The sequence below is a fragment of the Camelina sativa genome, chromosome 19, assembly GCF_030686135.1.
Source record: "Camelina sativa cultivar CO46 ecotype springtype chromosome 19, ASM3068613v1".
NCBI lineage: Eukaryota > Viridiplantae > Streptophyta > Magnoliopsida > Brassicales > Brassicaceae > Camelina > Camelina sativa.
The window spans coordinates 7,680,701-7,706,174 of record NC_141898.1 but is presented as its reverse complement, the minus strand read 5'-3'; the positions used below and the strand labels follow the sequence as shown (position 1 = coordinate 7,706,174).

The 25,474-nt window shown below is 33.8% G+C and overlaps 4 protein-coding genes and 1 pseudogene across 7 annotated transcripts; 2 read left to right on the top strand and 3 right to left on the bottom strand.

The window, feature by feature from the left end:
* Nucleotides 1-994: 994 nt before the first annotated feature.
* Nucleotides 995-4,177, top strand: LOC104765488 (protein IQ-domain 26-like). Its single transcript, XM_010489209.3, has 3 exons — nucleotides 995-2,704; nucleotides 2,982-3,185; nucleotides 3,277-4,177. Exons 1-3 carry the CDS (start codon nucleotides 2,324-2,326, stop codon nucleotides 3,880-3,882), a joined length of 1,191 nt encoding a protein of 396 aa, XP_010487511.2. The 5' UTR covers nucleotides 995-2,323; the 3' UTR covers nucleotides 3,883-4,177.
* A 763-nt stretch (nucleotides 4,178-4,940) lies between these two features.
* On the bottom strand, nucleotides 4,941-8,260 carry LOC104765487 (putative mitochondrial-processing peptidase subunit alpha-2, chloroplastic/mitochondrial). The gene is made up of 13 exons (XM_010489207.3): nucleotides 8,063-8,260; nucleotides 7,464-7,709; nucleotides 7,073-7,369; nucleotides 6,809-6,970; nucleotides 6,533-6,700; nucleotides 6,349-6,426; nucleotides 6,207-6,273; nucleotides 5,976-6,073; nucleotides 5,822-5,891; nucleotides 5,665-5,735; nucleotides 5,518-5,567; nucleotides 5,310-5,422; nucleotides 4,941-5,224 (listed from the first exon to the last, which is right to left on the bottom strand). Exons 1-13 carry the CDS (start codon nucleotides 8,099-8,101, stop codon nucleotides 5,178-5,180), a joined length of 1,506 nt encoding a protein of 501 aa, XP_010487509.2. The 5' UTR covers nucleotides 8,102-8,260; the 3' UTR covers nucleotides 4,941-5,177.
* Nucleotides 8,261-11,125: 2,865 nt separating this feature from the next.
* LOC104765486 (jacalin-related lectin 35-like) lies at nucleotides 11,126-13,035 on the top strand (annotated as a pseudogene). The gene is made up of 4 exons (XR_015591346.1): nucleotides 11,126-11,462; nucleotides 11,552-12,013; nucleotides 12,092-12,541; nucleotides 12,649-13,035. The product of XR_015591346.1 is annotated as a jacalin-related lectin 35-like (transcript).
* A 67-nt stretch (nucleotides 13,036-13,102) lies between these two features.
* LOC104765485 (jacalin-related lectin 34) lies at nucleotides 13,103-15,230 on the bottom strand. Of its 3 annotated transcripts, none has more exons than XM_010489206.2 (5): nucleotides 15,130-15,230; nucleotides 14,736-14,894; nucleotides 14,201-14,647; nucleotides 13,658-14,122; nucleotides 13,103-13,546 (listed from the first exon to the last, which is right to left on the bottom strand). In XM_010489206.2, the coding sequence occupies exons 2-5, from the start codon at nucleotides 14,880-14,882 to the stop codon at nucleotides 13,295-13,297; spliced, it is 1,311 nt and encodes a 436-aa protein (XP_010487508.2). In that variant the 5' UTR covers nucleotides 14,883-14,894; nucleotides 15,130-15,230; the 3' UTR covers nucleotides 13,103-13,294. The 3 variants fall into 3 exon arrangements, with proteins under 3 accessions (XP_010487508.2, XP_087358648.1, XP_087358647.1); XM_087502522.1 differs by having other exon boundaries at nucleotides 14,736-14,983; nucleotides 15,130-15,185; XM_087502521.1 differs by having other exon boundaries at nucleotides 14,736-14,988; nucleotides 15,131-15,160.
* A 7,814-nt stretch (nucleotides 15,231-23,044) lies between these two features.
* Nucleotides 23,045-25,266, bottom strand: LOC104745973 (jacalin-related lectin 33). Its single transcript, XM_019240645.2, has 5 exons — nucleotides 25,151-25,266; nucleotides 24,857-25,072; nucleotides 24,308-24,754; nucleotides 23,603-24,070; nucleotides 23,045-23,490 (listed from the first exon to the last, which is right to left on the bottom strand). Exons 2-5 carry the CDS (start codon nucleotides 25,055-25,057, stop codon nucleotides 23,239-23,241), a joined length of 1,368 nt encoding a protein of 455 aa, XP_019096190.2. The 5' UTR covers nucleotides 25,058-25,072; nucleotides 25,151-25,266; the 3' UTR covers nucleotides 23,045-23,238.
* Between the last annotated feature and the right edge of the window lie 208 nt (nucleotides 25,267-25,474).

Genomic DNA, 25,474 nt, shown 5'->3' with positions numbered 1-25,474 from the left:
GAAAGCTTTTTTGCAGGGCCAAAATATTAAATCGTGACTCTTCTCGTATAGCCATATTGATATGGAGCTTGCTAAATCCACTTTAATAATTATATTCGATTTCTGCTGAGTTGATCATATCGTCTTAAACTCTTGCCAAAAACTATTTTATTTTAATCTTGTTATTACGTCTCACCTAAAAATACTCAGATCGAACTAAGGAAATAGTCTTGTCACGAATAAGAAAGGTACAATATGGTATGGTAAAAAAAAAAAAAAATGTTTGTCAATTGTCACGGTGAACGAAGTTATTGATCAATTTATAGTGGATGAAAATATATACAAGTTTGCAACCGTGGAATTTCTATAACGACTCTAGGAATCTAAAATTAGTATGACTTTGTACCCAAAACCAAATAAATCACACCCAAAAAAGTAGTACAAAGAAAAACGTTAAAAAGGTACATTGTTTCACAAAGTTAACTTCATTTCTCGAGGTAGTAGACAAACCCCGATACTACTACTACTACTACCTTCTTTGATTGGTAACAGAAACTCATCATTAATTCATAAAGTTTCAACTTTTTATTATAGTTTCCAGATTCACATATTCGTTCCTTACCAAGCCACACTTCTCGACACGAGCATAAACCTTAGCTATAATGATGGAAACAGCTTAGTCAAGTCAACGTTCGTCGACCATGCGACCACTTATATCGTTAACTTCTCATGATCTCATTCCATTTGTAAACAAGACTTGATTTTAGAAATAAGTCGAGACATTTCAATGTAGCGTAATATACGCTTTAATACCAAATCAGACGGATTAATTAGTGATTATCTTTCGAAATCCATAAGATCTCTTACCTTAAGAAATAGCAAGTGTCTATTTAAGTTAGCATGTCAATTTACATACTATATATTGTAATAAATGAAAAAGGGATTATGGGTTGAGGAAAGGAAATGTGAATAATTAAGTTAAGTAACAACGGGATTTACAAGAAGGGTATCTCTAAAACCGAGTAAGAACACAATGCTCCATAAAGACAATTTTTTTTTTTTTATATTACTCAATATACTATACTTAACAAATTGCTCAAGAGGCAGAGAGACATCACCACAACACTTTTGAATCTTTGAAGAAGGTGAGTTTATTTATAGTTTCAATCTGTAAGTAAAAAAAAATATAAATTACTCTGCTCGTCTTCATTGTTTGTCTGCAGATCCGTGTTCCGTAGTGGCTTGATTTTTTTTTTTTTTTGCATATTTTGAAAAAAAACCATAATAGTAAAAAAGAACCGATTAATAGAAAATTAGAGAGCGCTCCATCTTTTGTCTCTCCATGACATCATTTTGTCTTGTAATTCAGTTCTTCACGAGGTTGTGTCAGATCCATTTTTATTTTATTTATAAATATTTAACCTTACTTCTTTCTTCCTATCCTTTTCAAAACAATAATTATTCACAGCCCTAAAATCTAGACACTGTGTTTAAAAAATATTCTGTAAATCCGTATTTACAGTATATCTCTTAACATTTTTTTTTTTCAAAATTTTCTGAGTAAATGATTCCTACTTTTCGTGTTTCAAAAAGGATGATTACAACTGTTGTCAGTTCATTGAAATTGAAATTCAAGGTATTTTGACTATTTTCAAATGAAGTAACTGTTTGTTTTACAATTACATAACTAGAAATATAAACTGTATCCCATCTTTTTCCTTCATAGTAGTAATATTTCTTGAGCAAACAAATCAAAATCTTAAAATATTCTAAAGTTTTATTTTGCTGAATAAAGCAAGTTACCTTAAACCTGACGCTTAGCCTTTTTTTAATATTGTTAATTAGTTTGGAATTATAAAATACGTTACCTTATATTTGAAGCTATAATCGTATAATCAAAAGTTTTTAGCCTTCTTTTACCAAACGGTGCATTTAAAAACAAAAATTCTCCATAGCAAATGTACAGAACTTAGTTTTTATAATCAACTTATTTGTCCTTTGCTCAAGTTTAAATTCAAATAATACTTTATATATAAATGGTTTGATACTTGATATATCTATTTTTCAAGAACCTATCCATCACTCTCTCTCTCTCTCTTTCTTGAAGTTCTTCTTATCTTTTTTTTTTTTTTGTTAACAGTTCTCCTTTCACAAAACATCACATTGTGTCTTCAGTTTCAGTGCCGTAAAATTTGTTTTTCCTCTTCATTTCTTTGGCATACGGGAAAGTTCTTCTAGGTGTTTGTGATTTGTCCGTCACCTTTGAATCTTTTCATCTCTTCAAATCGTTTCAAGAAAACATCTTTGACCGTGTTCTTTTAGTGTTCGAATTGGAAGAACAAAGATGGGTAGAGCTGCGAGATGGTTCAAGGGTATCTTCGGTATGAAGAAGAGCAAAGAGAAAGAGAACCGTGTCTCCGGTGACGGTGGAGGAGAAGCTGGTGGGTCAGACATTCACCGGAAAGTTTTCCAAGCAGACTCAGTCTGGCTCAGAACCTACCTGGCGGAAACAGACAAAGAACAGAGCAAACACGCCATTGCGGTTGCTGCCGCCACAGCAGCAGCAGCAGACGCAGCGGTTGCAGCTGCTCAAGCTACCGTAGCGGTGGTGAGGTTAACAAGTAACGGAAGAAACGGAGGATATTCCGGCAGGAGTGGAGTTACCGGGACCACAATGGAGCGGTGGGCCGCCGTGAAAATCCAATCAGTCTTCAAGGGTTATTTGGTAAATCCCTATAAACCTCTTTTTCTTTCTTTGACACAAAAAGATGGAATTGTGCCATGTGGGTATCGTTTAGATTCGACAAAACTTAAGAAAGTATGTCTGTACTTTACTTGCTCCTTACACATCTTCGTTAATGTAACAGTACAAAACACACACACACCTTTGCTAATTTCAAGAATTTTTTTTTGTATCTTTTTTTTTTCCAGATTAAACCGCCAATGTGATTTTGATTGATTATTTTTGTCTAAATTGATTTTTAATTTTTAATTTATTTTAGGCGAGAAAAGCGTTACGAGCATTGAAAGGTCTAGTGAAGCTACAAGCTTTGGTGAGAGGATACTTAGTCCGCAAACGCGCCGCCGAAACGCTTCATAGCATGCACGCTCTCATCAGAGCTCAAACTAGCGTTCGTTCTCAACGCATCAACCGCTCTCTCATCAGAGACAACAACAACAATATGTTTCATCCTCGACACTCACTTGTAATAACCGTTGATTTCTTCTAGTCATCTTTGTTTTAACTTAATCTCTATCGTCGAACTCATGCTCTTGAATTGGTTGATTATATAACAGGAGAGGTTAGATGATTCAAGAAGTGAAATCCATAGCAAGAGAATATCAATCTCTGTTGAGAAACAGAGCAACAACAACAATGCGTACGATGAGACCAGTCCCAAAATTGTGGAGATTGACACTTACAAGACGAAATCAAGATCCAAGAGAATGAGTGTGGCTGTATCTGAGTGTGAGGATGATTTCATCTATCAAGGCAAAGATCTCGAATGGAGTTTTCCGGGAGAAAAATGCAAGTATCCTACTGCTCAAAACACTCCAAGATTCTCAAATAACCATCACTACTACACACCACCCTCACCGGCGAAAAGCGTTTGCAGAGACGCTTGTTTTAGGCCGAGTTATCCTGGTATGATGACACCAAGCTATATGGCTAATACGCAGTCGTTTAAGGCTAAGGTGCGTTCGCATAGTGCACCGAGACAACGTCCTGATCGAAAAAGATTGTCACTTGATGAGATTATGGCGGCTAGGAGTAGCGTTAGCGGCTTGAGGATGGTACAACCACAACTGCAAACGCCAACGCAAACGCAAACGCAACCACAGCAACGCTCTCCATGTTCGAATGATCATCAGTTTCTTCAGGACGCTAGATTCTATAATTAGTAAGAAACGTTATTTTCGTCCTTAAAGGAAATATCGTCATAGCTTTTGACTTTTTCATTGAGGACTTTTAATTTTTCTCTTCTTTTTTATTTTATTTTCTCCCTTTTTTTTCGGGTTCCTACTTTTGTAAATGTTTAATTTTGGGATTTTTTTAAAAAAAAAACCAGTCATCTACTAGTACATACGATACGACCTCTTCACCATAGCATTGTCCATTAGAGAAGTAAGAAACTACTACATAGAACAAAAAAATTCATGTACATCGCCAAAAGGTGTAAGGTTATACAGAATAATCTAAGGTAAAATTGAATTTAGTTATTGGTATTGGAGAATTTGAAATTCAAAGATGTGAGTAATCGAGAGAAGATATTATAATTAATAGCTAAATATGATGACGAAATGAGGTTGAAATTTACAATAAATTTGGAATCCATGTAGCGTCAGACAAGTACGACATGACGTTTATCATTATTGTGAATTTTTTCAAACTTTTTTTTTTTTTTAACGTTTTCTACACTATATGACTATATCTAATACTCCCTTCGTTTCAAAATATAGAATGTTTTAGTGAAAATATTCATATTAAAAAATAGTTACTTTTAAAAAGTTTAATCAATCATAAACAAGTGTATGTAATATAAAATATAAATTTAATCTAAAAGTTGTATAGAAAGTTGGAAACATCCTATATTATAAAACGAAAGGAGTAGTAATCATTTTTTAAAACCGCCCGTACCACGGGATATGATTGGTTCATGCCGATACGTGTTTACGTCATCATATTCGTTCTTTTGAAACCCAAAACTTAGAATAAAATAACACATCAACGGCTTTTGATAAGCAGTAAAATAATATACCTTGTAATCTGCCAAAAAGATTCCCTCATATAGCCTTTTTGATTAAGAGTTTCTGTAATTAAACAACCTTAATCATAGTTTAGAATGTAGACAGGAGCCAAAAAGAGATACAATTGTATTCATCATCATAATGTTGTTAATACTTTCAAAACATTTTATGATTTTAAGTATTTAGACTTGGTCTATCTTTAATGGCCTATGTTTCCCAACATTCTTAAATTGAAACTGAAGCTGGAAAAAGTTGGTAAACGTATCAATCAATCCACATTATTCACGAACCGAAGAGACAAAAATAAGCAAAGACAATTAGAGATTGGAGACAAAAAACAAATATCTTGTGAGATATCTCCAAAAAAAAAAAAAGAAGGCTTTCTTTATTTTACAGGTCCCAAACTCTACTATCTTCTGATGCAAAAGATCTTATTGCTTCTTTTAGCTTCAATGAAATCTTTTGCTTACAGAGTCATAGCTTGGAACATTCAACACTGTCACCAAACCAAACACGAAGTAAAACTGGATTAAGTTTGTTAAAAAGGATGAAAAGGTGAAATGATATGTTTTGTTCATTACCTTCTCCGAAAGATGCCATCGTCAAAGGCTTTGTTATAACCTTGCTAGTGAAATCTGCAATGTCCTTTAAGGTGAGTTCGTCTACTGTATTCAAGAATTGGTCAACTGGTTTCCTGCAAATGTGTTAGGTTAAACATAAACCACGGTTAGAGAAATGTCTGGTTATATACTATTAACCAGTATAGAGGTTGGTACGTGTGTAATGTACCTCTCTCCATACGTAAGTGTCTGTCTACCTATGTCTTCTGCTGCAATCATCTGCAAGCCAATCACACAAAACAGTTTAAAATTCCATTATAAAGTCTCACACTCATGGCTTAAAAAAGAAGAGGTGGAAAGTCATGAGTGAACCTACCCGAGATTCAAGATTCATCAGAATCGCAGATTTCGTTGCTGCCTTGGCCCGATCAAGATGTTTCTGATCAACTGCCAAAAAACCAAAGTAAATAGTATGGTTTATATATGTAAGTTTCAACAATACAGAGGAAGAAATCTTAAGAAAATATAAAAACCTCGTCCTTCAGCAACATCTTTTATTTCAGCAGCTACTAATTTAATTCCCTCCGAAGCAAAGCCAGGACTCTGCAACCCAAAAAAAAATTGTAAGCAAACTCACATACCGTAGATACCGTGCTTAAAGCCGATAATAATCAACAACTAACTCACCGTGCAACCATAGATACCAAATAATCCGGTATTGTTAAAGACGCTACTGAATGCGGTGCATGATTGAACCTCCGGATATTCGTTCAAAATGCGAAGATCTGCATCCAGACAATAAGGAAATCATGTTTATCATCATTATGACTAACTAATGAACTTACGATAAAAAAACATTGAGAGTTAAAAACTAGAAGGAGCCGCTTGTAGAAAGAAAACACATCCAGAGAGACTTACAGAGCCAAGAGTGCATTCCCTTACCAGGGCCTCCCGCAGAGAATGAGCCACCTCCTCCCATAAGCATCTAATAAGAATTAGATCTTCCATACATTATATCTTTGCATGTGAAAAGATCAAGTAAAGTATTTGAGTTAGGCACCTGAAGAACAGTTGCAATAATAGCTTCCTTCTCGTTATTCCATCCTGGCACTTCAAAAGCAAGTGCAAAATGTGTAGCCTGAGAATGAGACAATAAGAAGAAAGAAATGAGGAATCATAATCTTTTTTTTTTACTCAAAGAAGCCCATTGAAAGGAACACAACATATGTAAATCATATTAGTACCTCTCCACCAGTATGTTTACGGAAATCTCCACCGACATATTGAGACTTTGGCTCCGCTGCTCGAGTTACATTAGGAAGGTCAGAAAGTAATGGCTCAACCACTTTTAGAAGATCTTCATGATCAACTCCACTAGCTGCTAGTACCATTCGTGCAGCAGTGTAATTCTCCTGAAATTTCAATACTAAATGAGAAGGAAGCCACTTACACGAAATAACTAACCAAAAGCTAATAATTCCAGAGAAGAATGCAATTATCTCTTGTGTTAAAGGTCTTACAGAAACAAACTCCTCCAAGACGTCCCCAGTCAATGCAATAGATTCAGGTGCGTACAACGGATTTGCCAGAGCCCCAGAGTAACCAGCAGAATGAACCGCCTCCAAGAGAAATCCCATAGGATTCTTTTCAAATTCTCCAATCTCCACCTTCATTTTTCTGAGCTGCCAGAAGAAAAAAAACGATAGGAACGGAACGTCAAAAACAAAGAAGCTTTGCTTTGGTTTTTGTGTGAGATTAATGCAACATGACATTTAATTTATTACCTCTTCATTCACTTCCCAATCCAAGAAAGCAGGGTTCCTCACACTATCAATAAGCACTTCAACCATTTCAGGAACATAGGTTTTGAGAGCATCGATTGTGTAACCCATCTGCTCTCTGGATGCAGAGGCTGAAGTATTACCTCCCATAGCCTCAATCTCCCTTACAAGGCGAAAATGGCTTCTGTTTAATGTACTCTTGAAAGCCATCCTTTCAAGCAAGTGTGTCGCTCCACGGGAATAAGGCGTCTCATAAATCGAACCACAATCAACGTATAAACCAATGGAAGCCGCTGGATTCTAAACAAAATTCACAAACTCAAAATCACTTTGCAATTTTCAATAGTGTCACCAAGAAGTTGATGTTTGGGATTACTAAAAAAGAAGCACACACCGAAGACATCTCAGTGGCGATTTTAAGACCATTGGAAAGAGTAGTGGTCTTAAGTTTTTCAGGGGCAACATGATCAGCGAGTGGTGGTGGAAGTGAGACACCAGCCAAGGGAATGTCCATCGGAGGAAGCGAACTAGAGGAGCCCCCAGTTAGCCAGCTGAAGAAACCTGGTGTCGAAGAAGAACTCGCTGCAACAGCACTAGAACTTGCATAGCGAGAAGCCCGCAAATTGTGGTTAAGAATGCCCTGTAACACACACAAACCCTATGCATTGTTAAACTTTTTGTCTCAGTTGGGACAAATTGATTGCAAGATAGATACTCTCATCCAAAATGTAGTTGAATTTAAAACTATAAGATTGATAATTTAACATTGATAAAAATTAAAACTTTGGAAACAGAGATCATTTAGTAAATCTTAAAAAGCATGAAATCATAAAGATAAAGCTGAATCAAGATCTATAAGAATCTATGAGACCCTTCAAACCAAATCCAAACATACTGAAACATACAAATTGTTCACACACAACTCAAGCGTTTTCCTAAAAAAAAAAAAAAAAAAACCAAATTTATTGGTAAAAGTTGGAGTAAGATAATGACCTTAAGGGCCTTAGCTCGAGAAGCTGTCGTGCGGTACATGGCGACTGCGAAACCCTAGATCGGTCAGATGAGTACCGGCGTTTGTTGCTGACGACGGGAGAAGACAGAGACAGAGAGAGAGGCCGAGTCAGAGCTTAATAGAGAGGGGAGAGAGAGAAGCCAACGATAAAGGCTTTCTAATTACGTTGACTGGATCTTACTATTATAGGCCCAATGATTCTGGCCCAGATAGTTTATATTAGAAAAGAATTTAAAACCCATGAAATGTAATGGTGTATCTATCTTTAACATTTTTTTTAAGTACATTTTTGTGTCATCCTCTCTTATCTTTGTATCTAAACAAGTCTCAACTAAATTCTCTACAATCCTTACAACTAAACACAATTATTTCTTTATTTGATAATATTAATTTCCTAAAATATATCTATCTAATTTAAATCAATATGTTAAATTAAAATATAATTCTCCTTTCATTTATATTTAATCTTATATTTAATTATTTTAATTACTATTTAATACATAAAGTTAATAAAATTGTAGATTTTTTTCAGCATATATTGTGATTTGAATTTTTGTAAACGGATATATATTAAAAATTATCTTAGGATATTTGTAACCAAACAAGTATATCCACATATAGAGCTCGGAATACATTTTTGGAGTACAATATGATGCCACCACTTTTTGCCAACTTCGAGTCGGGTTTTTAACTAAAATTATAACCGATTCAATTATCCGGATACTCTTTAAGATTGCCGAATATTTTGGACCGGTTTTTAATCCATAGCATATTTATTTACATCCAATTAATGTCAATTAATGCCCATTGTATCTTAAGAAAGATCTGATTTGCATGCCGAATTTTTAGGACCGAGTTTGACAAAAAGAATTGATAACCCAAATTATGTAATCACATCCTCTTAATCACATCCCTATAATATAACAACTAATTCAAGATGAATACGTCTTAGGAAATATCTAATTTGCGTTTAATATACGATTACATATTTGGTAAGATCTTATTAGCTTTAAATGTACACTATTAATCCAATAATATCAATTGAGAATCATAATAAGAATATGTCAGATCATTCATTCCTAAATTATAACTAACAAATAGTAAAATGTATATTCTTAACTTGCGAATCAAGAGTTTCTACAAAACTCTACCTACAACTGTTAACAGTATATATATATAGATGCAATTCACCATCGACTACAAGCATCTCTAAACTATTACAATATCACATGGTAAAACCTAATATAGATACAATAATGCAGATATATATAATTTCATGAGTGGGAGAAAATCATATTTAGAACATGGTTGGATACTCATTAATCATTATCACCGAGTGGGGGCATACGATACACTCTTTTTTTTGTTTACTTCTTTTCATCAGCCAATTAATCCAAGTGGGGCAATGTGTCGTTATGCGATCAGCGATCTGGTCACTATCAGTCCATGGTCATTTCATTTGGCAATGGACTGCTATCCACCAATATTCCGAGTGGCCTTACCTTGTGTGGGAACTAGCTATCTTCAAAATTTTGGATCCTTTTTATTTAGCTTGTAGTGCTTTTTGGTTTTACGTCTAGTTTTAAAGTTTGGTTGTTGTCTTTGAGTACAACATGTCTAAGTTATTTATCCTCATGTGTAAGTTTATAGGTATGTTTAGTTTTCCTAAGCTTGTAATCCTTTAAGCTTAATATAACAGAGTGTTTGAAGTCAAAAGAAAAATAAAATAAAATAAAACTAATCCAAGTGGGGACATATGTCGAAGTCATCATAGCTTCCACCGTTCAGTATAGTAAAAAACGAGTATTACAATAGTTTTAACCTTTTACATTTTTAGCTTCCGCCGTTCAATACACACGATTGATAAAAAAAGTATGTAAGAACAGAAATAAGCCTAAAGAAATATTGTTCTTATGATTTTGTCCGGTAAATCTTGTTGGAAATCGAATTTTGTTGGCACATTATTTCGAAAACAAAAGTATGATTACCACGCAATATTAGACACAACGCTACGCTCAACTCATTGCAAACATATATACTAACCAACGTTGAAACTTGAGATATATATATATATATATATATATATATACCCATATAAAATCCTAGACGTCTTTTTTTTTTATTTGTTGACATGATTTGGAGGCAAATTGGCTTTCCTAATGCTTGGATGTGAAGACTTCGGTGACTTACCAAAAAGAACAAAAAATTCCGAAAAATATGATGTAAGTATCTTTCAGATTATAAAATCGATTTAACTTGATTGGTTAAATTTAGACTTTAAAATTAAAACAGAAAAAAAAATTAAACATTTTTGACGTCCTTTAAAAGTCCCCTCCCCAATCAATCATTTAACTCTAAAAGTTAAATATTAGGAGCGCACATTTTGATATGTGAACAACGAGTTGTAATAGTTTCGTGGGTTATTGGGGGATTTGAGGCATATAGATGAATCATGTGAGGTTTACTACCATGTGATGAACGGAGCCATGAGCCATGAGCCATGAGCCATTTTCATGTCATGAGGTGCTTTTGTAACTCAAATGCCACGAACTATATAGTCTATATCAATCTCTATTACGGAGCCATGACTTATATTTAGGTAAAAAAAAAAAAGATTCTTTTTTATCAAAGAAAAAAAAAACAGTTATATTTTTGTCATGCAAAATACCATATGTTCACTGTTCAGTGTTGTTTGGTGAACATTTCTAACTAATCAAAACATTCATCCCTCGTGAAGCACGAGTTGGTTAAACTATGAAGCTTTTCCGAAAAAAGGAAAGTAGTTAACAATGGTGAATTAATGAATATATAAAAAAGCAAATAAAATTAATGTTCATATTCAAGAGTGTTTATATATACAACAAAATCCCAAACATTAATATCTTCATCTCCATTTCTCACATCCAAAGGTTATATTTCTCTCTTCATTTTTACTCCATTTTTTTTTTTTCACTATTTTTACTAGTTAGGAAAATATAAAATATGAATTTATGAGAACATGATAATATTGTTTAAAGAGATGGTTCTAGTGGAAGCTAAAGTTTATAGTCCTGATCCACTTAGATTAGTTTCATCATCATGAACGTGCTTGGATTAGCATATGTTCATGGCTCTTCTGCTATGGTATTACGTTTACAGTGTCTTAAATGGTTCCGAAAACTATAGGTTAAGAAGAAAAAAATGGCGACAAAATTGGAAGCGCAAGGTGGTCGTGGTCGTGGAGGAGAAGAATGGGACGATGGTGGTGCTTACGAAAACGTCAAGAAAGTGTACGTTGGTCAAGGTGATTCTGGTGTGGTTTACGTCAAGTTTGATTACGAGAAAGACGGCAAAATCGTATCACGCGAACATGGGAAGGTGACACTACTTGGAACAGAGGAGGTAGAAAACATTTCTTTTTCTTTCTTGTTGTTATTAGAGAGTATCTTTGTGATCACTAACTGAGCATATATTTGTGTTTCCTTTGCTAGTTTGTGCTTGATCCAGAAGATTACATCACATAAGTGAAATTTTACTACGAGAAGCTCTTTGGATCACCGGTAGAGATCGTCACGGCTCTAATCTTTAAGACATTCAAAGGCAAAATTTCTCAGCCTTTTGGATTAGTCTCTGGACAAGAAGCTGAGCTAGGAGGTGGCAAAATCGTTGGATTCCATGGAAGTTCAAGCCATTTGATCCATTCCTTAGGAGCTTATATAATTCCATCAACCACTCCGGTGACTCCGGCGGTATCAGGTGCTCCAACCAAATTGGAAGCTCTAGGTGGCCGTGGAGGAGATGTATGGGACGATGGTGGTGCTTACGACAATGTAAAGAAAGTTTATGTCGGACAAGGTGACTCTGGTGTGGTTTATGTCAAGTTTGATTACGAGAAAGATGGTAAGATTGTATCACTTGAACATGGGAAGAAGACACTACTTGGAACAGAGGAGGTACATAATGCTTTGTGTTCTTGATATTGCACAAAATTGTTCTGTTTTTTTTTCAAACTATGTTGATGGGGTTTGCAGTTTGAGATTGATCCGGAAGACTACATCACATCTGTGAAAGTTTACTACGAGAAACTTTTCGGGTCACCAACAGAGATCATCACAGCTCTTGTATTCAAGACGTTCAAGGGCAAAACTTCTCAGCCGTTTGGACTAACCTCTGGAGAAGAAGCTGAGCTAGGAGGCGGCAAGATCGTTGGATTCCATGGAAGTTCGAGCAATCTGATCCATTCTTTAGGAGTTTATATTGTTCCTTCGTCCACACCATTGACTCCATCTTCCAATACTGTTCCAGCACAAGGCGGAAATGGTGGAGTTGCTTGGGATGATGGTGTTCACGACGGTGTCGAGAAGATATATGTTGGACAAGGTGACTCTTGTGTGACTTATTTCAAGGCTGACTATCAAAAGACATCAAAGCTTTTCCTTGGAAGTGATCACGGGAAGAAGTCATTGCTTGGGGCAGAGGAGGTTCTTTTCATTTTTTGATTTCATCTTCAAATCTTGTCTTTCTTTAAAAATATATTTTAAAACCTAGCTAAAGTCTTGAATTTTGAATTTGGTTGCACAATGTGCAGTTTTTGCTAGGACCAGATGAATATATCACAGCTGTGTCGGGATACTATGACAAGATCTATGGTGTAGAAGCGCCGGTCATCATCTCGCTTAAGTTCAAGACAAACAAGAGAACATCTTTCCCGTACGGACTCGAGGGAGGAACTGAATTCGTGCTGGAGAAGAAAGACCACAAGATCGTTGGGTTCTACGGACAAACTGGTGACTATCTTTACAACCTTGGAGTCAATGTTGCACCCATAGCTAACTGATGTGGAACCAATCTAATATCCCGGGAGTACTAATAAGGTCATGTTGTGAGTTTATGGAGTTTGTGTTGTCTGATGTTGTATTTTGGGTTTAATGTTAGTGTTGCTTCGATTCTAATCTAAATAAAAGAGCTTTCTTCATTGTAGTGTTAAAACCCTTTCGTTTCTATAAAGTGCTACATATATAAAATTCAGGGAACTAGGGTAATACTTCGAACAAACTTCTTTTATTTAATTGGATCACAAAAATCCATCAAAGGCAGAACAAACAACACAAAGACAAGACTTAGCTTGAAACATCTGAAGTAGTAAACCAACAAGAAACAAGTAAAGTAGAATCAGCTTATTCAAAGTTTATAAATTAACCATCATCAAAAGATATTTAAGATTTCCATGATGATTAGTTGGTGATTGGCAGGACATGGGCGCCAAATTGGTGAAGCAGATCACCGGCTCTTCCATGGAAGCCAACGATCTTGTGGCCTTCCTCTTTGAGTACAAAGGGTGTGCCAGCTTCAAGTCCAAAGGGAATAGAGGTTTGCTTATTAGTCTTGAACCTAAGCATAGTTATAACTGGACTTTCACTCCCAAAGATTACATCGTAGGTGCCTTCAACTGCCGTAATGTATTCACTTGGATAGTCAAGCTCCAACTGCACTTAAAGGAACACAAAACGTAACAAAATTGAAACTTGTTAAGATGAAAAAACAACAAAACCTATACGGTTAAAAGATAAAAAAAAACAGAAACTGATTAAGTGTACCTCTTCAAATCCAAGCAATGTGGTTTTTCCACGTTCTTTTCCTACTACAACTTCAGATCCTTTCTCATACACAAACTGGACAACTCCTATACCATCTTGAGCTTGTCCTACAGACACTTTTCTCACACCGTCGAAAACACCATCATCCCATAGAGTTCCTCCCTCACTACCAAATGCTTCTAGCTTTTTGGATGGTGTTGCAGGAGTCAAAGGGATGATGCCTAATGGAGCTAAATAGACTCCAATAGCATTGATAGCGTCACCAGCCCGTCCATGGAACCCAGAAATCTTGAAACCTACCTGCTTGAATTCAAAATGTGTGCTACCTTCAAGCCCAAACGGTCCATATGTTTTGTTTTTGGTAGTCTTGAAGATAAGCATTGTCACGAAAGCACTATCAGCCCCGAAGATTTTGTCGTAGGTTCCTTCCATGGATGTTATGTATTCACCTGTTTGAAGCTCAAACTGCACAGACGAAAATGTATCATGAATACTGAAACTTGTTGAAAAGGCAAAAAACCAATATAAATATGTTTTGTGTACCTCTTCGAATCCAAGCATTGTGCTTTTCCCATGTTCAATTCCAATGACGATCACAGAACCATTAATGTATTCAAACTTGACAGCTGCTACACCATCTTGGCCTTGTCCTACGTAAACCTTTTTAACATCGTCGTGATGACCATCGTCCCATACAGCTCCAGTCTCACCACCCTTTGCTTCCAGCTTCTTCACAGGGGGTGGAATGGTTGGTACGGGAGCATAGTGAACATCGATGGAGTTGAGAACATTGCCACTGGTGCCAAGGAAACCAGCGATCTGTTTACCGGTTGCCTCCGGAGCAGAAATCTGGAAACCGGATTTGTTACCATAAGGTCCAAGAGTTCTCTTGTTTGTCGTGAAAGTCAACGCCGTTATAACCTCTTGCGTACCAATCGTTTTGCCGTAAGCGGAAAGGGCCGTTATGTACTCGTCCGAATCCAAAATGAACTGAGTGATTTTATATATATGAAATTAAACGTTAATCTTATGTTTACATAAATTAATGATTAAGACTTTTTTTTTTTTTGGGACTAACCTCGGCAGATTTGGGACCAACGGAGCCGCGAAGCTGGGATTGAAGAGCGGTGGTTCCATCGTACGTGACCTGGATTGAGTAAATGATGTCATCGAACGTAAGCTGCACTTTCTTCACTTTTGCGTGCGATCCATCGTCCCAAGACATCGTACTTGGCTTCTGTTATGGATATTGTATAACCGAAATTAATAAACACGTACTATGTGTTTTAAAGTCGGTCAATACCGATTCGGCTTGTTGTAGGTCAACTATCATTGTATTGTGCGATCAACAGTCAAATTGATTATATGAAACAATCGAGATAGGAAAAGATCAGTTGAATATTGATTGATAGAATTTTCAGAAAACAGATAGGTAATAACATACATAGTATATGAAAGAGAGATAGATAGACCTGTTTGTAGAGACTATGACTGTGATGAAGAGATTAGGTGTGTGAAGAAGAGAGGCTGCTGGATCTATATATATATATATATATATATATATGGAGCTTAGTTATTATTTTATTTTTAAGATATCATAACATTTGCGTACCACATGGCCAATATAAAATAATAATTTTTTTTTTTGAAACTTAAAATTAATAATGTTGGTCCATAAGTTTGTAATTATCGCTCGTATTCTCACCAAATATGTGATACTGTAGTTTTCTTGTAACTTTTCTGAAAAATGTAATAGATTGACGAATTCGGTATATTATAATCAGTGTTCAAAAAGCGCTAGGTGTTAACTAGACAGTGATCTAACGTCTAGCGCCTAGAACGCTTAATTGGAATTTAGGTAATTTTACACTATAAACTATTATATATATGATATTATATACATAATTATCTAAAAATATGTATAAAAATAATAAAATATTAAATCAAAAACAAATTTAGATAAAATATTATTTTAATTTATTTTAAATAACCTATTAAACATTTATAATTATATGTTTATAGAAATAAACCTTATAAATTTTAAATTTGTGGAATTAAAATTTGAAAAATACACTAAAACGATGATACTATAATTTTAAACGGTCAAAGCGGTTGTCTAGGAGGTGCTATAACGCCTAGCGCCTAGATGGGGCGAAGGCGGACGCCTAAAACGCTTTTTCAAACACTGATTATAATTAGCTTGAACAAACAAAGCTCGTTTGTCTAAAAGACAACTTGCCAAAAATGTAATAGATTGAGAAAAAGGGAACTATCAAAGTTGCAAAGGGTGTGTCGTAGACAATAATAATACATTTTTAACCCAATTTTCGATGTTTTTATAGGTTTATAACATATAATTCTCTATTAAATAATATATCATGATATGTTTTTTTTATATAATAATTTTTTTCTATATAACTTATTTATTTTTGTGTATATACTTCTTTCTTTCTTGTTTTTTTCTTTGATAAAAGGTCTTCTTTGTAAATTGTACATGTACTTCTTGTAACAAATGATTAGCAAAATATGAAATAAACCATATCAAAAATATTCCTAATATTGAGAGAGCGAGAACATGAGTTGTGAAGAGGGTGACACGATGGAATTGAATTTCAGTGATCTATCATTTCCTTAATTATTTCATAAATTGATCGTGCATTGCATGGCTACATAAAAATATAAAGTTCGTTGTCACATGTTAAATTATTTCCAATCGATTCTTATCGTATATTGTAATCTACTACTATTATATATATATTCTAATTTTATACAATCATTTGAGCAACTTGAGTTTCAGTTTTAAATTCAATACTTTCTGAAGCTTCCTCATTTTGCACAGTCGTTAACTTGGTGGACTTCGGAAGCTTAATGCTGTATTTGATCGAATATGATATTTTAACGTATAACTTTTTTTTACTGATTCGATTTTCGAGTATGGAGAATCGGAGATTGAAACGTTGTTATTCGGTAAGTAAATGGTAGGTCGATGTTTTCTTAAAAGAAATCAAGGAAATTAACGAACAATTCAAGTGTTCTAAATCTAATGTATATCAAATAATAGTCTTAATTTTTAGATTAACACATCTAATTGGATAAAACACTCCTAAACGACTACTTTAAATCATTGATTTTAGGAAATACAGTTGGGAATCTTCTTAATTAGTCTTCCAGATAACCCTATATACAAACTTTTTTTTTTTTTTGGACAAAACCCGATATACAAACAAGGCAATGTTTTTAAACCAGATCCGGGAAGGAAACCGGAAAGCCTTCCGAGTCATCGGGTCACTGGGTCGATCCGATCCAACCGCGGGTCAAAAGTTTACTGAATTTCAATACATATTATTCTTATATATGTATATTTTGGTTTTATTAATTTTTTTTGACATAAGTTTTATTTTAAAACATAATTATAAATTTCTATACATAATTATGTAAAATCCAAACGAAAATAAAGATTGGTGTTTACAGGAAAACAAAAAAAAACGTGAGATTGGAAGGTGAAAAGAAAATCACAATAGAAATACAAGAACAAACAAGGGTAATTGACACCCACACCCACTTTCTCCTAAAATATTGTCACAAAAACCCACTTTCCATTCATGGTATACTTTCCCAAGTTTTTTGCTTATGTGTCCACTTTCCTTTTACATTTTTGCCCTTACTAACAACTTACCTCTCTTTCTCTCCTTCTTTTTTCTCTTTTTCTTTTCTTTTTTGTTGTTAACACTTTAACAAAGTAAAATATATTTATTTGTTATCATAAAACAAATTTTCTATTTATTTATATAAAATATGTTATGATTATATATTTTCTACATTTTAAGATACATATTGCTATATTTTTTATGAATTTTTAGATTATACAGTATCCATTAGTCGTTGAACATTTGTTCAATTATAAGTGGATAATCAATTGCAGTATTGTTAATAGATAGTTACTTGTGTTTATTCATACAAAATATACATACATAAATTTGGTTAGATCTTTATCCATAACATATTATCCATAACACAACATAGACCAAATAAGTACAAAACCCTTTAATTCTAAATTTTAAATCCTAGAACATAAACCCTTGAACCTAAAACAAAAACTATTCACTTTAAAAAAAAAAAACAAAGTTTAGTGGATAGAAAAACTGTGGATAGGTCTCCATGGATTTACAAAGCATATCTAGACATTAAGCTGAAGAATAGCAGTTGAATGGTGGCTATGGATATGATCATGTGGATATTTTTTTGTGGATACCAATGTAGACAGACCAAAGAATCATCATACAACATCCACACAATTAAATCCATAGACACCATGAGCTCCTTGCTTCATATTTTGTGTTGGTCCAGAAACATATACACTCATAAGTGGTTAATAAACAAAATAAAAATTAACAACATTGATTTATTTAGAACATTGAATATCAATCATGTGGATTAGTAGTTATGGATACTTATCTTATAATATCTTGCTCATTCTTTACATGAGCAGAAATTTGTCCAAGATAAATTAGCCACATAGATTTCTTTTAGCTAAATGTTTTTGTACTATTTTTCAGCTAGAAGGATTTCTTTTAGGGTTTAGGGTTTAGGGTTTAGGGTTTAGGGTTGAGGGTTTAGGGTATAGGGTTTAGGGTTTAGGGTTTAGGGTTTATACCCTAAATATTAAATCCTAACACCACATAGACACTAAATCCATATAAGCCCAAAAACGTAAACCTTATACCCTAAATCTTAAATCCTAAACCCTAAACCATACACCTTGAACCCTAAATCCTAAACCATGAATTAAAAATATAGACACATCATCCACATACCTAAACCTAAACTTTTAACCTTAACCCCTAAATCCTACACCTTGAACCTTAGACAATACAACTTGAACTCAAAACATAGACATTGAATCTATATACCATCTAAAGTCTAAACCCTAAACTATGGTGATGTTTGAACATGCAACAAACTTGTCAATAAATTTCATCTGGATTGCTTGTCCACGTGGTCAGAGTTTGGTGGATAGGCTTAGAGATTAATAATGACCATGTTTGTTGTGTAGTATGCTTCTAGTGACACTTCTAAGTTCTAATATCTCTAATTCTAGCTTAAAAATAGTACAAAAACATTTGGCTAAAAGACATCTAAGTGGCTAAACTATAGTGATGTTTGAACATGCAACAAACTTGTCAATAAATTTCATCTGGATTGCTTGTCCACGTGGTCAGAATTTGGTGGATAGGCTTTGAGATTAATAATGACCATGTTTATTGTGTAGTATGCTTCTAGTGACACTTCTAAGTTCTAATATACCTACTTCTAGCTGAAAAATAGTACAAAAACATTTAGCTAAAAGAAATCTATGTGGCTAATTTATCTTGGACAAATTTCTGCTCATGTAAAGAATGAGCAAGATATTATAAGATAAGTATCCATAACTACTAATCCACATGATTGATATTCAATGTTCTAAATAAATCAATGTTGTTAATTTTTATTTTGTTTATTAACCACTTATGAGTGTATATGTTTCTGGACCAACACAAAATATGAAGCAAGGAGCTCATGGTGTCTATGGATTTAATTGTGTGGATGTTGTATGATGATTCTTTGGTCTGTCTACATTGGTATCCACAAAAAAATATCCACATGATCACATCCATAGCCACCATTCAACTGCTATTCTTCAGCTTAATGTCTAGATATGCTTTGTAAATCCATGGAGACCTATCCACAGTTTTTCTATCCACTAAACTTTGTTTTTTTTTTAAAGTGAATAGTTTTGGTTTTAGGTTCAAGGGTTTATGTTCTAGTATTTAAAATTTAGAATTAAAGGGTTTTGTACTTATTTGGTCTATGTTGTGTTATGGATAATATGCTATGGATAAAGATCTAACCAAATTTATGTATGTATATTTTGTATGAATAAACACAAGTAGCTATCTATTAACAATACTGCAATTGATTATCCACTTATAATTGAACAAATGTTCAACGACTGATGGATAATGTATAATCTAAAAATTCATAAAAAATATAGCAATATGTATCTTAAAATGTAGAAAATATATAATCATAACATATTTTATATAAATAAATAGAAAATTTGTTTTATGATAACAAATAAATATATTTTACTTTGTTAAAGTGTTAACAAAAAAAAAAGAGAAAAAGAGAGAAAAGAAGGAGAGAAAGAGAGGTAAGTTGTTAGTAAGAGCAAAAATGTAAAAGGAAAGTGGACACATAAGCAAAAAACTTGGGAAAGTATACCATGAGTGGAAAGTGGGTTTTTGTGACAGAACTCACACTCAAAGTGGGTTTTCATGACATTTACCTAATAAACAATCTTCAGTTTAAAAATATATGTTGTCCCACATCGAAAGATGGAGGAAAGAGTACATAATTGCTTTACTATATTAGTTGGTACCTGCATCACTATCTTTAAACACGTGTAAGTTAAAATTTTAGTGCTTGGAATTAACCCAAATCGCTGGTTAGCCGGTTTTAGCTGGGTTTTTCCGGTTATGTGTGGGTTTTTAAATGCTTGGGTTTTTAGCATAGCCCAAACCGGGACACCTTCCGGTTCATGGTTAAACTGGTTTGACCGGCTGGTTTGGTCCTGGTTTCAAAACATTGAAACAAGGTATAAAATATAGGAAAAAAGATGGCTAGCTACATCAATTATAGGTGAATACATAGTCACACATACCAAATATACTATTGTATATTCAACTACATCAAGTATATGTATTACATGATCATATGTATGAATTATATGACGTTATGTGTTCAACATCATAGATATACAATCTGGTACACTGATTGATTAATTCCGGTGAAGACCGGTGTTGACTCCGGCGTTGACCAAAAAAAAATTCTAAAATTAAAAATAAAAACTAAATAATTACTATATTTAATCATTTATGGTTTTTATTAATTAAAAAATATTATTTTTAATATCTAAATATTTTTTTATATATTTTTAATGTATTCATTTTTGGAGGATTTTCAAAAATACCTTTTTTTCTATGTCATTTTTCAAAATTACCTTTTATGTTATCTATTTTCAAAAAAACTCATTTTCTATATATAAAATAACTAAATTCTAAGCTTTAAACTCCAAATACTAAATCCTAACTCCTCAAAACTATATCATAAATGTAAAATAGAGAATCCAAACCTTAAAAAAAATTCTAAAAATTAAATTAACATTCTTATACTTAGTTAATTTTCAATTTTAAAGCTAAACTAATAGTTAAATAAAAATCACTGATAATTATTTTCAAGATATAATATAAAGGCATTTGCAAAAATACTCTTATTCTATACCCTTTTGCAAACATACCCTTAAATCAAATATATTGTTTTGCTAAAATGAATTTTTTGTATCTTTATCTTTTATATATTAAAAGTAAATATTTTAAATATTGTTGTTGTTGTTTATATGTTATTTTGAGTATGTAAATTTTAAAGTAAAGAGTATCTAAAATTTTGTATAACATTTACCATGCAAAATTTAGAGTAAAGAGTCATATACTCAATCTTTTGCATATTGTTTTCTAATGAAAGTAGTTGAATTTGATTTTATTGATTTTGTAGTATTTAAATAATCTGATTATCAGATATATATATATATATATCTTAAAAATAATTATAAATGAATAATTATAAATGATTTTTTCTATCTTGAAAATAATTATAAATGATTTTTATTTAACTATTTACTTGAGCTTGAAAAATAAAAAGTAACTAATTATAAGAATGAATATATTAGAGATATATAAAAAATATTTGGATATTGAATAGAATATGTCTTTTAATCATGAAAAACAATAATTGATTTAGTATAAATTTAAAATTAATTTTTTTTTCAGTGTTGGTCAACGCCGAAGTCAACGTCGGTCTTCGCTGGAATCAGTCAATCGGTGTACTGGATTATATGTTTATGGTGCTGACCGCATAACGTCATTCATGCATGTGGTCATGTATTATGTAATACATATAGTTCGTGTAGTTGGTTATACAATAATATATTTGGCATGTGTAATCATTCTCTGATACTTGATATAGGTAGACATTTTTTTCCTAAAATATACATTAAAAAATGCGACTCGTGGGTCTCGTGGCCTTTATTTATATTGGGTTGACAAGAATTTTTTAACGCTTAAAAAATACATTATCACACTTTGAGCACGTCTAGTATAACTAATCTCGTGGGACGTCTATGGATCAGGTCTCCTTACGCGTCTGATCCGAATAATATGGTAAACTCGATTAGAAAATGGAAAACCCCAAAATTAATATTGTAAACTCAATTAAACATGGGAAAATCCTAGATTAATATTACATGGGCCGGCTTGTATACCTACAGGCCAAATCACTATAAGTTGGATGGAGTCTATCCCATGCCACTGGATTCATTCCATGATGCCAACTTTCGAAATATCTTATACTTATTTCACACACAAAAGAAAAGTGAAAGAATCGTAAACAATTCTTAAAAAAATGCTGAAAAATTAAACAAGCATAACCAATAAATAGTTAAAACATATGTTATCTAGTGATAATTGAACATGAAATAAGGCTTAACTTGTTATTTATGGGTTTGACTCCTAATAACAACAACGTCACATGCGCATATGAGAAACCGGATTTAGACTGTACTATGTCTTTCTGGTTGGTTGGGTTGTTAGTCGAAGAACTCAGGTACTTTGGTAACGCAAAGTTCATGCATGTCTAATAGTTATTGCACCAATTCAATGCCGACCAGATGACCTAAAATTTCCAAGAAAGTCAAAGCAAAATTTAACACCAAACGTACACATCAATAATGTTCAACGACATTGCATTATATAATAGTGCGGTTTTTTTGCAAAATGCTATCAAAGATGATATTCGAGGTTTGATAACATATTAGAAAAGCGAAAGTCTAATAATAACAAAGCGTAAAACTAAAATCACTTTGAACCGTCAACACTTAGCAAAATTCCACACGTACCACTCAACACTGTTAGCATCAATGCAGCTTGGGCTTCTTATATCATTTAAATGGTTGTAATTAGCAAACCCAACAACTCCTGCGATTTTCTTTCCAGGAACATACAGTTTCTATGTCAGGCTTTTTTTTATTATTATTTTTTTTTTTTATGTCTTTACATGATATCTAATAATTCGAAGAAATTAAATAACAATAGATCTGTAGTATGTCAAAAGAAAAGTATATGAAGACAAGATTGAACTTAATTATACCGATATCATCATCATATGGGGTTGCACGTATATATTATACATAATTTAAATTTAGTAAGACGTTATAACGCTAAACAAACTTGGAGGCTTGGAGGACTGTTATATGGACCGTTGTTCACAATGGAAATTAATGTGCAATTAGTAGTATGTGTCTAATCAGCTAATCAGCTACCTTTATTAAAATCGATAACATATCAAATTGTGGCATGACCAATATCACAAATTCAAGAAAATGCGTGAAAACATTTAAACACAGACAAACAGAACCATTATGGGTATATCAACTTATTCAAGAGACCATAACAAATTCAATGGAATCGAAAGAGAAAGATGTCATGTGATCAGTTGGTGATCGGCATAACATGGACTCCAAACTGATGAAGCAACTCGCTGGCTTTTCCATGGAACCCGACGATCTTGTGGCCTTCCTCTTTGAGTGCGAAGGCTGTGCCAGCTTCAAGTCCAAAGGGAGAAGACGTTTTCTTATTAGTCTTGAACTTAAGCATAGTTATGACTACGTCTTCACTCCCAAAGATTTTATCGTATGTGCCTTCAACTGCGGTGATGTATTCACTTGGATAATCAAGCTCAAACTGCAATCCAAAGAACCCAAATAATATAAACCAATATGATCATCGCTAATTGTTTTTCTTTTATTGTTAAATATAGAATATATTTTGATATAAAATAAAATCTAATTAGTACCTCCTCGAATCCAAGTAAGGTACTCTTTCCATGTTCACCTCCGACAATATCCTGAGCGTCTTTGTCGTACACGAACTTAACGACAGATACACCATCTTGGGCTTGTCCTACGTACACTTTCTTAACACCATCGTAAGCTCCATCGTCCCATGCAGTTCCTTTATCACCACCAATTGCCAATAGTTTCTTGGGAGGAGGCGTCAAAGGAGTCGAAGGAGTTGTGGTTGTAGCAAAATATGCTCCAAGAGCATGTAGAGCTTCACCAGCACGTCCATGGAACCCAACAAGTTTTCCACCATTTTTGTCCTTGAGTAAAAACTTCTTTTCGGTTTCCAACCCATAGGGTGGAGAGGTTTTACCCTTGAATGTATAGAAGGTAAGAGATGTGATGATGTCAGAGTCTTGGCCATATACTTTGTCGTGGGTCACCTGCACTGCTACGATGTAGTCGTCTTCATCAACCTCAAACTACGTACAACAATACAAAGATACCTCTTGTTAGTAGAGACGTTAATTGGTTCTCATTTTCCAAAGCTTAAAAACTTGATCAGACCCAAATTTTAACTAGGTTGGTCACTTGGTCCGCAAGCTTTTAGCTAGCCCACCATAACGTTCGTACTACTAAGTGTTAAGTAGTTTGAAGAATTAATAATGCAAAGTTAAGAAAACTATATATTGACGAGTGGAAGCAAATATGATACATACCGTTTCGAATCCAAGAAGCGTTTTCTTGCCATGTTCACCTCCTTCAACCTCCTGAGAACCCTTCTTGTACACGATATTGATAGACGACACACCATCTTGTCCTTGCCCTACATGCACCTTTCTAACGCCATCGTGTACACCATCATCCCATGAGGCTCCTCCGATACCTCCCCCTGCTTCTTGCTTAATAGGAGGGGTCAAAGGAGTATTGGAAGTTAATAATGGAGCAAAGTAAGCTCCTAGAGAGTGGACATAATCTCCGGCAAACCCATGAAAGCCAATGATCTTCTTGTCTTGAACTTGGAGACTAAATGGAGTACCATCTTCGTATCCAATGACATCAGAAGTCTTCTTGTTGGATTTGAACTTAAGCCCTTGAATGAGACCTTCAGGGTTATACCAACCTTCTACCGAAACTAGATGCTCCTCTGGATGGTTAATCACAAACTGTAGATGTCATGATCAAAATATCAATAATTCAAAAAGAAACTTTCGATATATATACTAATAAGAGAAGAAGACCAATGGACAAGGAAGAAGTATAAGAACCGGGTCAGCTGCGATACTACGGCCCTTGACACCGCGAAGAGGGGCTTCTTCAGTTTTTCCGCTCTTAACATAGTCGAACTTAACATATTGAATGCCGTTCCCGCCTGCTGCGCCCTGAATCTTGGTCACAGCATCGTGTTCCGGTCCATCATCCCATTGGTTGCCTCCTTTTCCTCCTTTTACTTCAACTTTTTGAGCCATCTTTAGGAATATTACCTGTAATTACGAACACGATTAGTTTTTTTTAACCAAAATCTACAAAACTATTAAAAAGAGAGGAGAGTGAGATTTTACTTGAACAAAGAGAGGGAGTGGGTTAGTGATACATCATTACGAAGAAATACATGTGTATTTATTGATCTCATTGAGTATGGGCCAGTATTATTTCATAGCTAGGAGTAGGAGTTGATATATTTTATTATATCATCTCGTGATCCACGAGTCTTAAAAAAAAATATATTGTTGTGAGTATGAAGCAAATGAGTTGAATTTGAGTGGTTGATATTAATGATCTGATAGTATTACGTACATAAATCTAACCAAAAATCTACATAATTTTCTGAGCAATGATCGGATACAAATTTTTTTACTAATTCCAATTTGATAATGAGTTTAGTT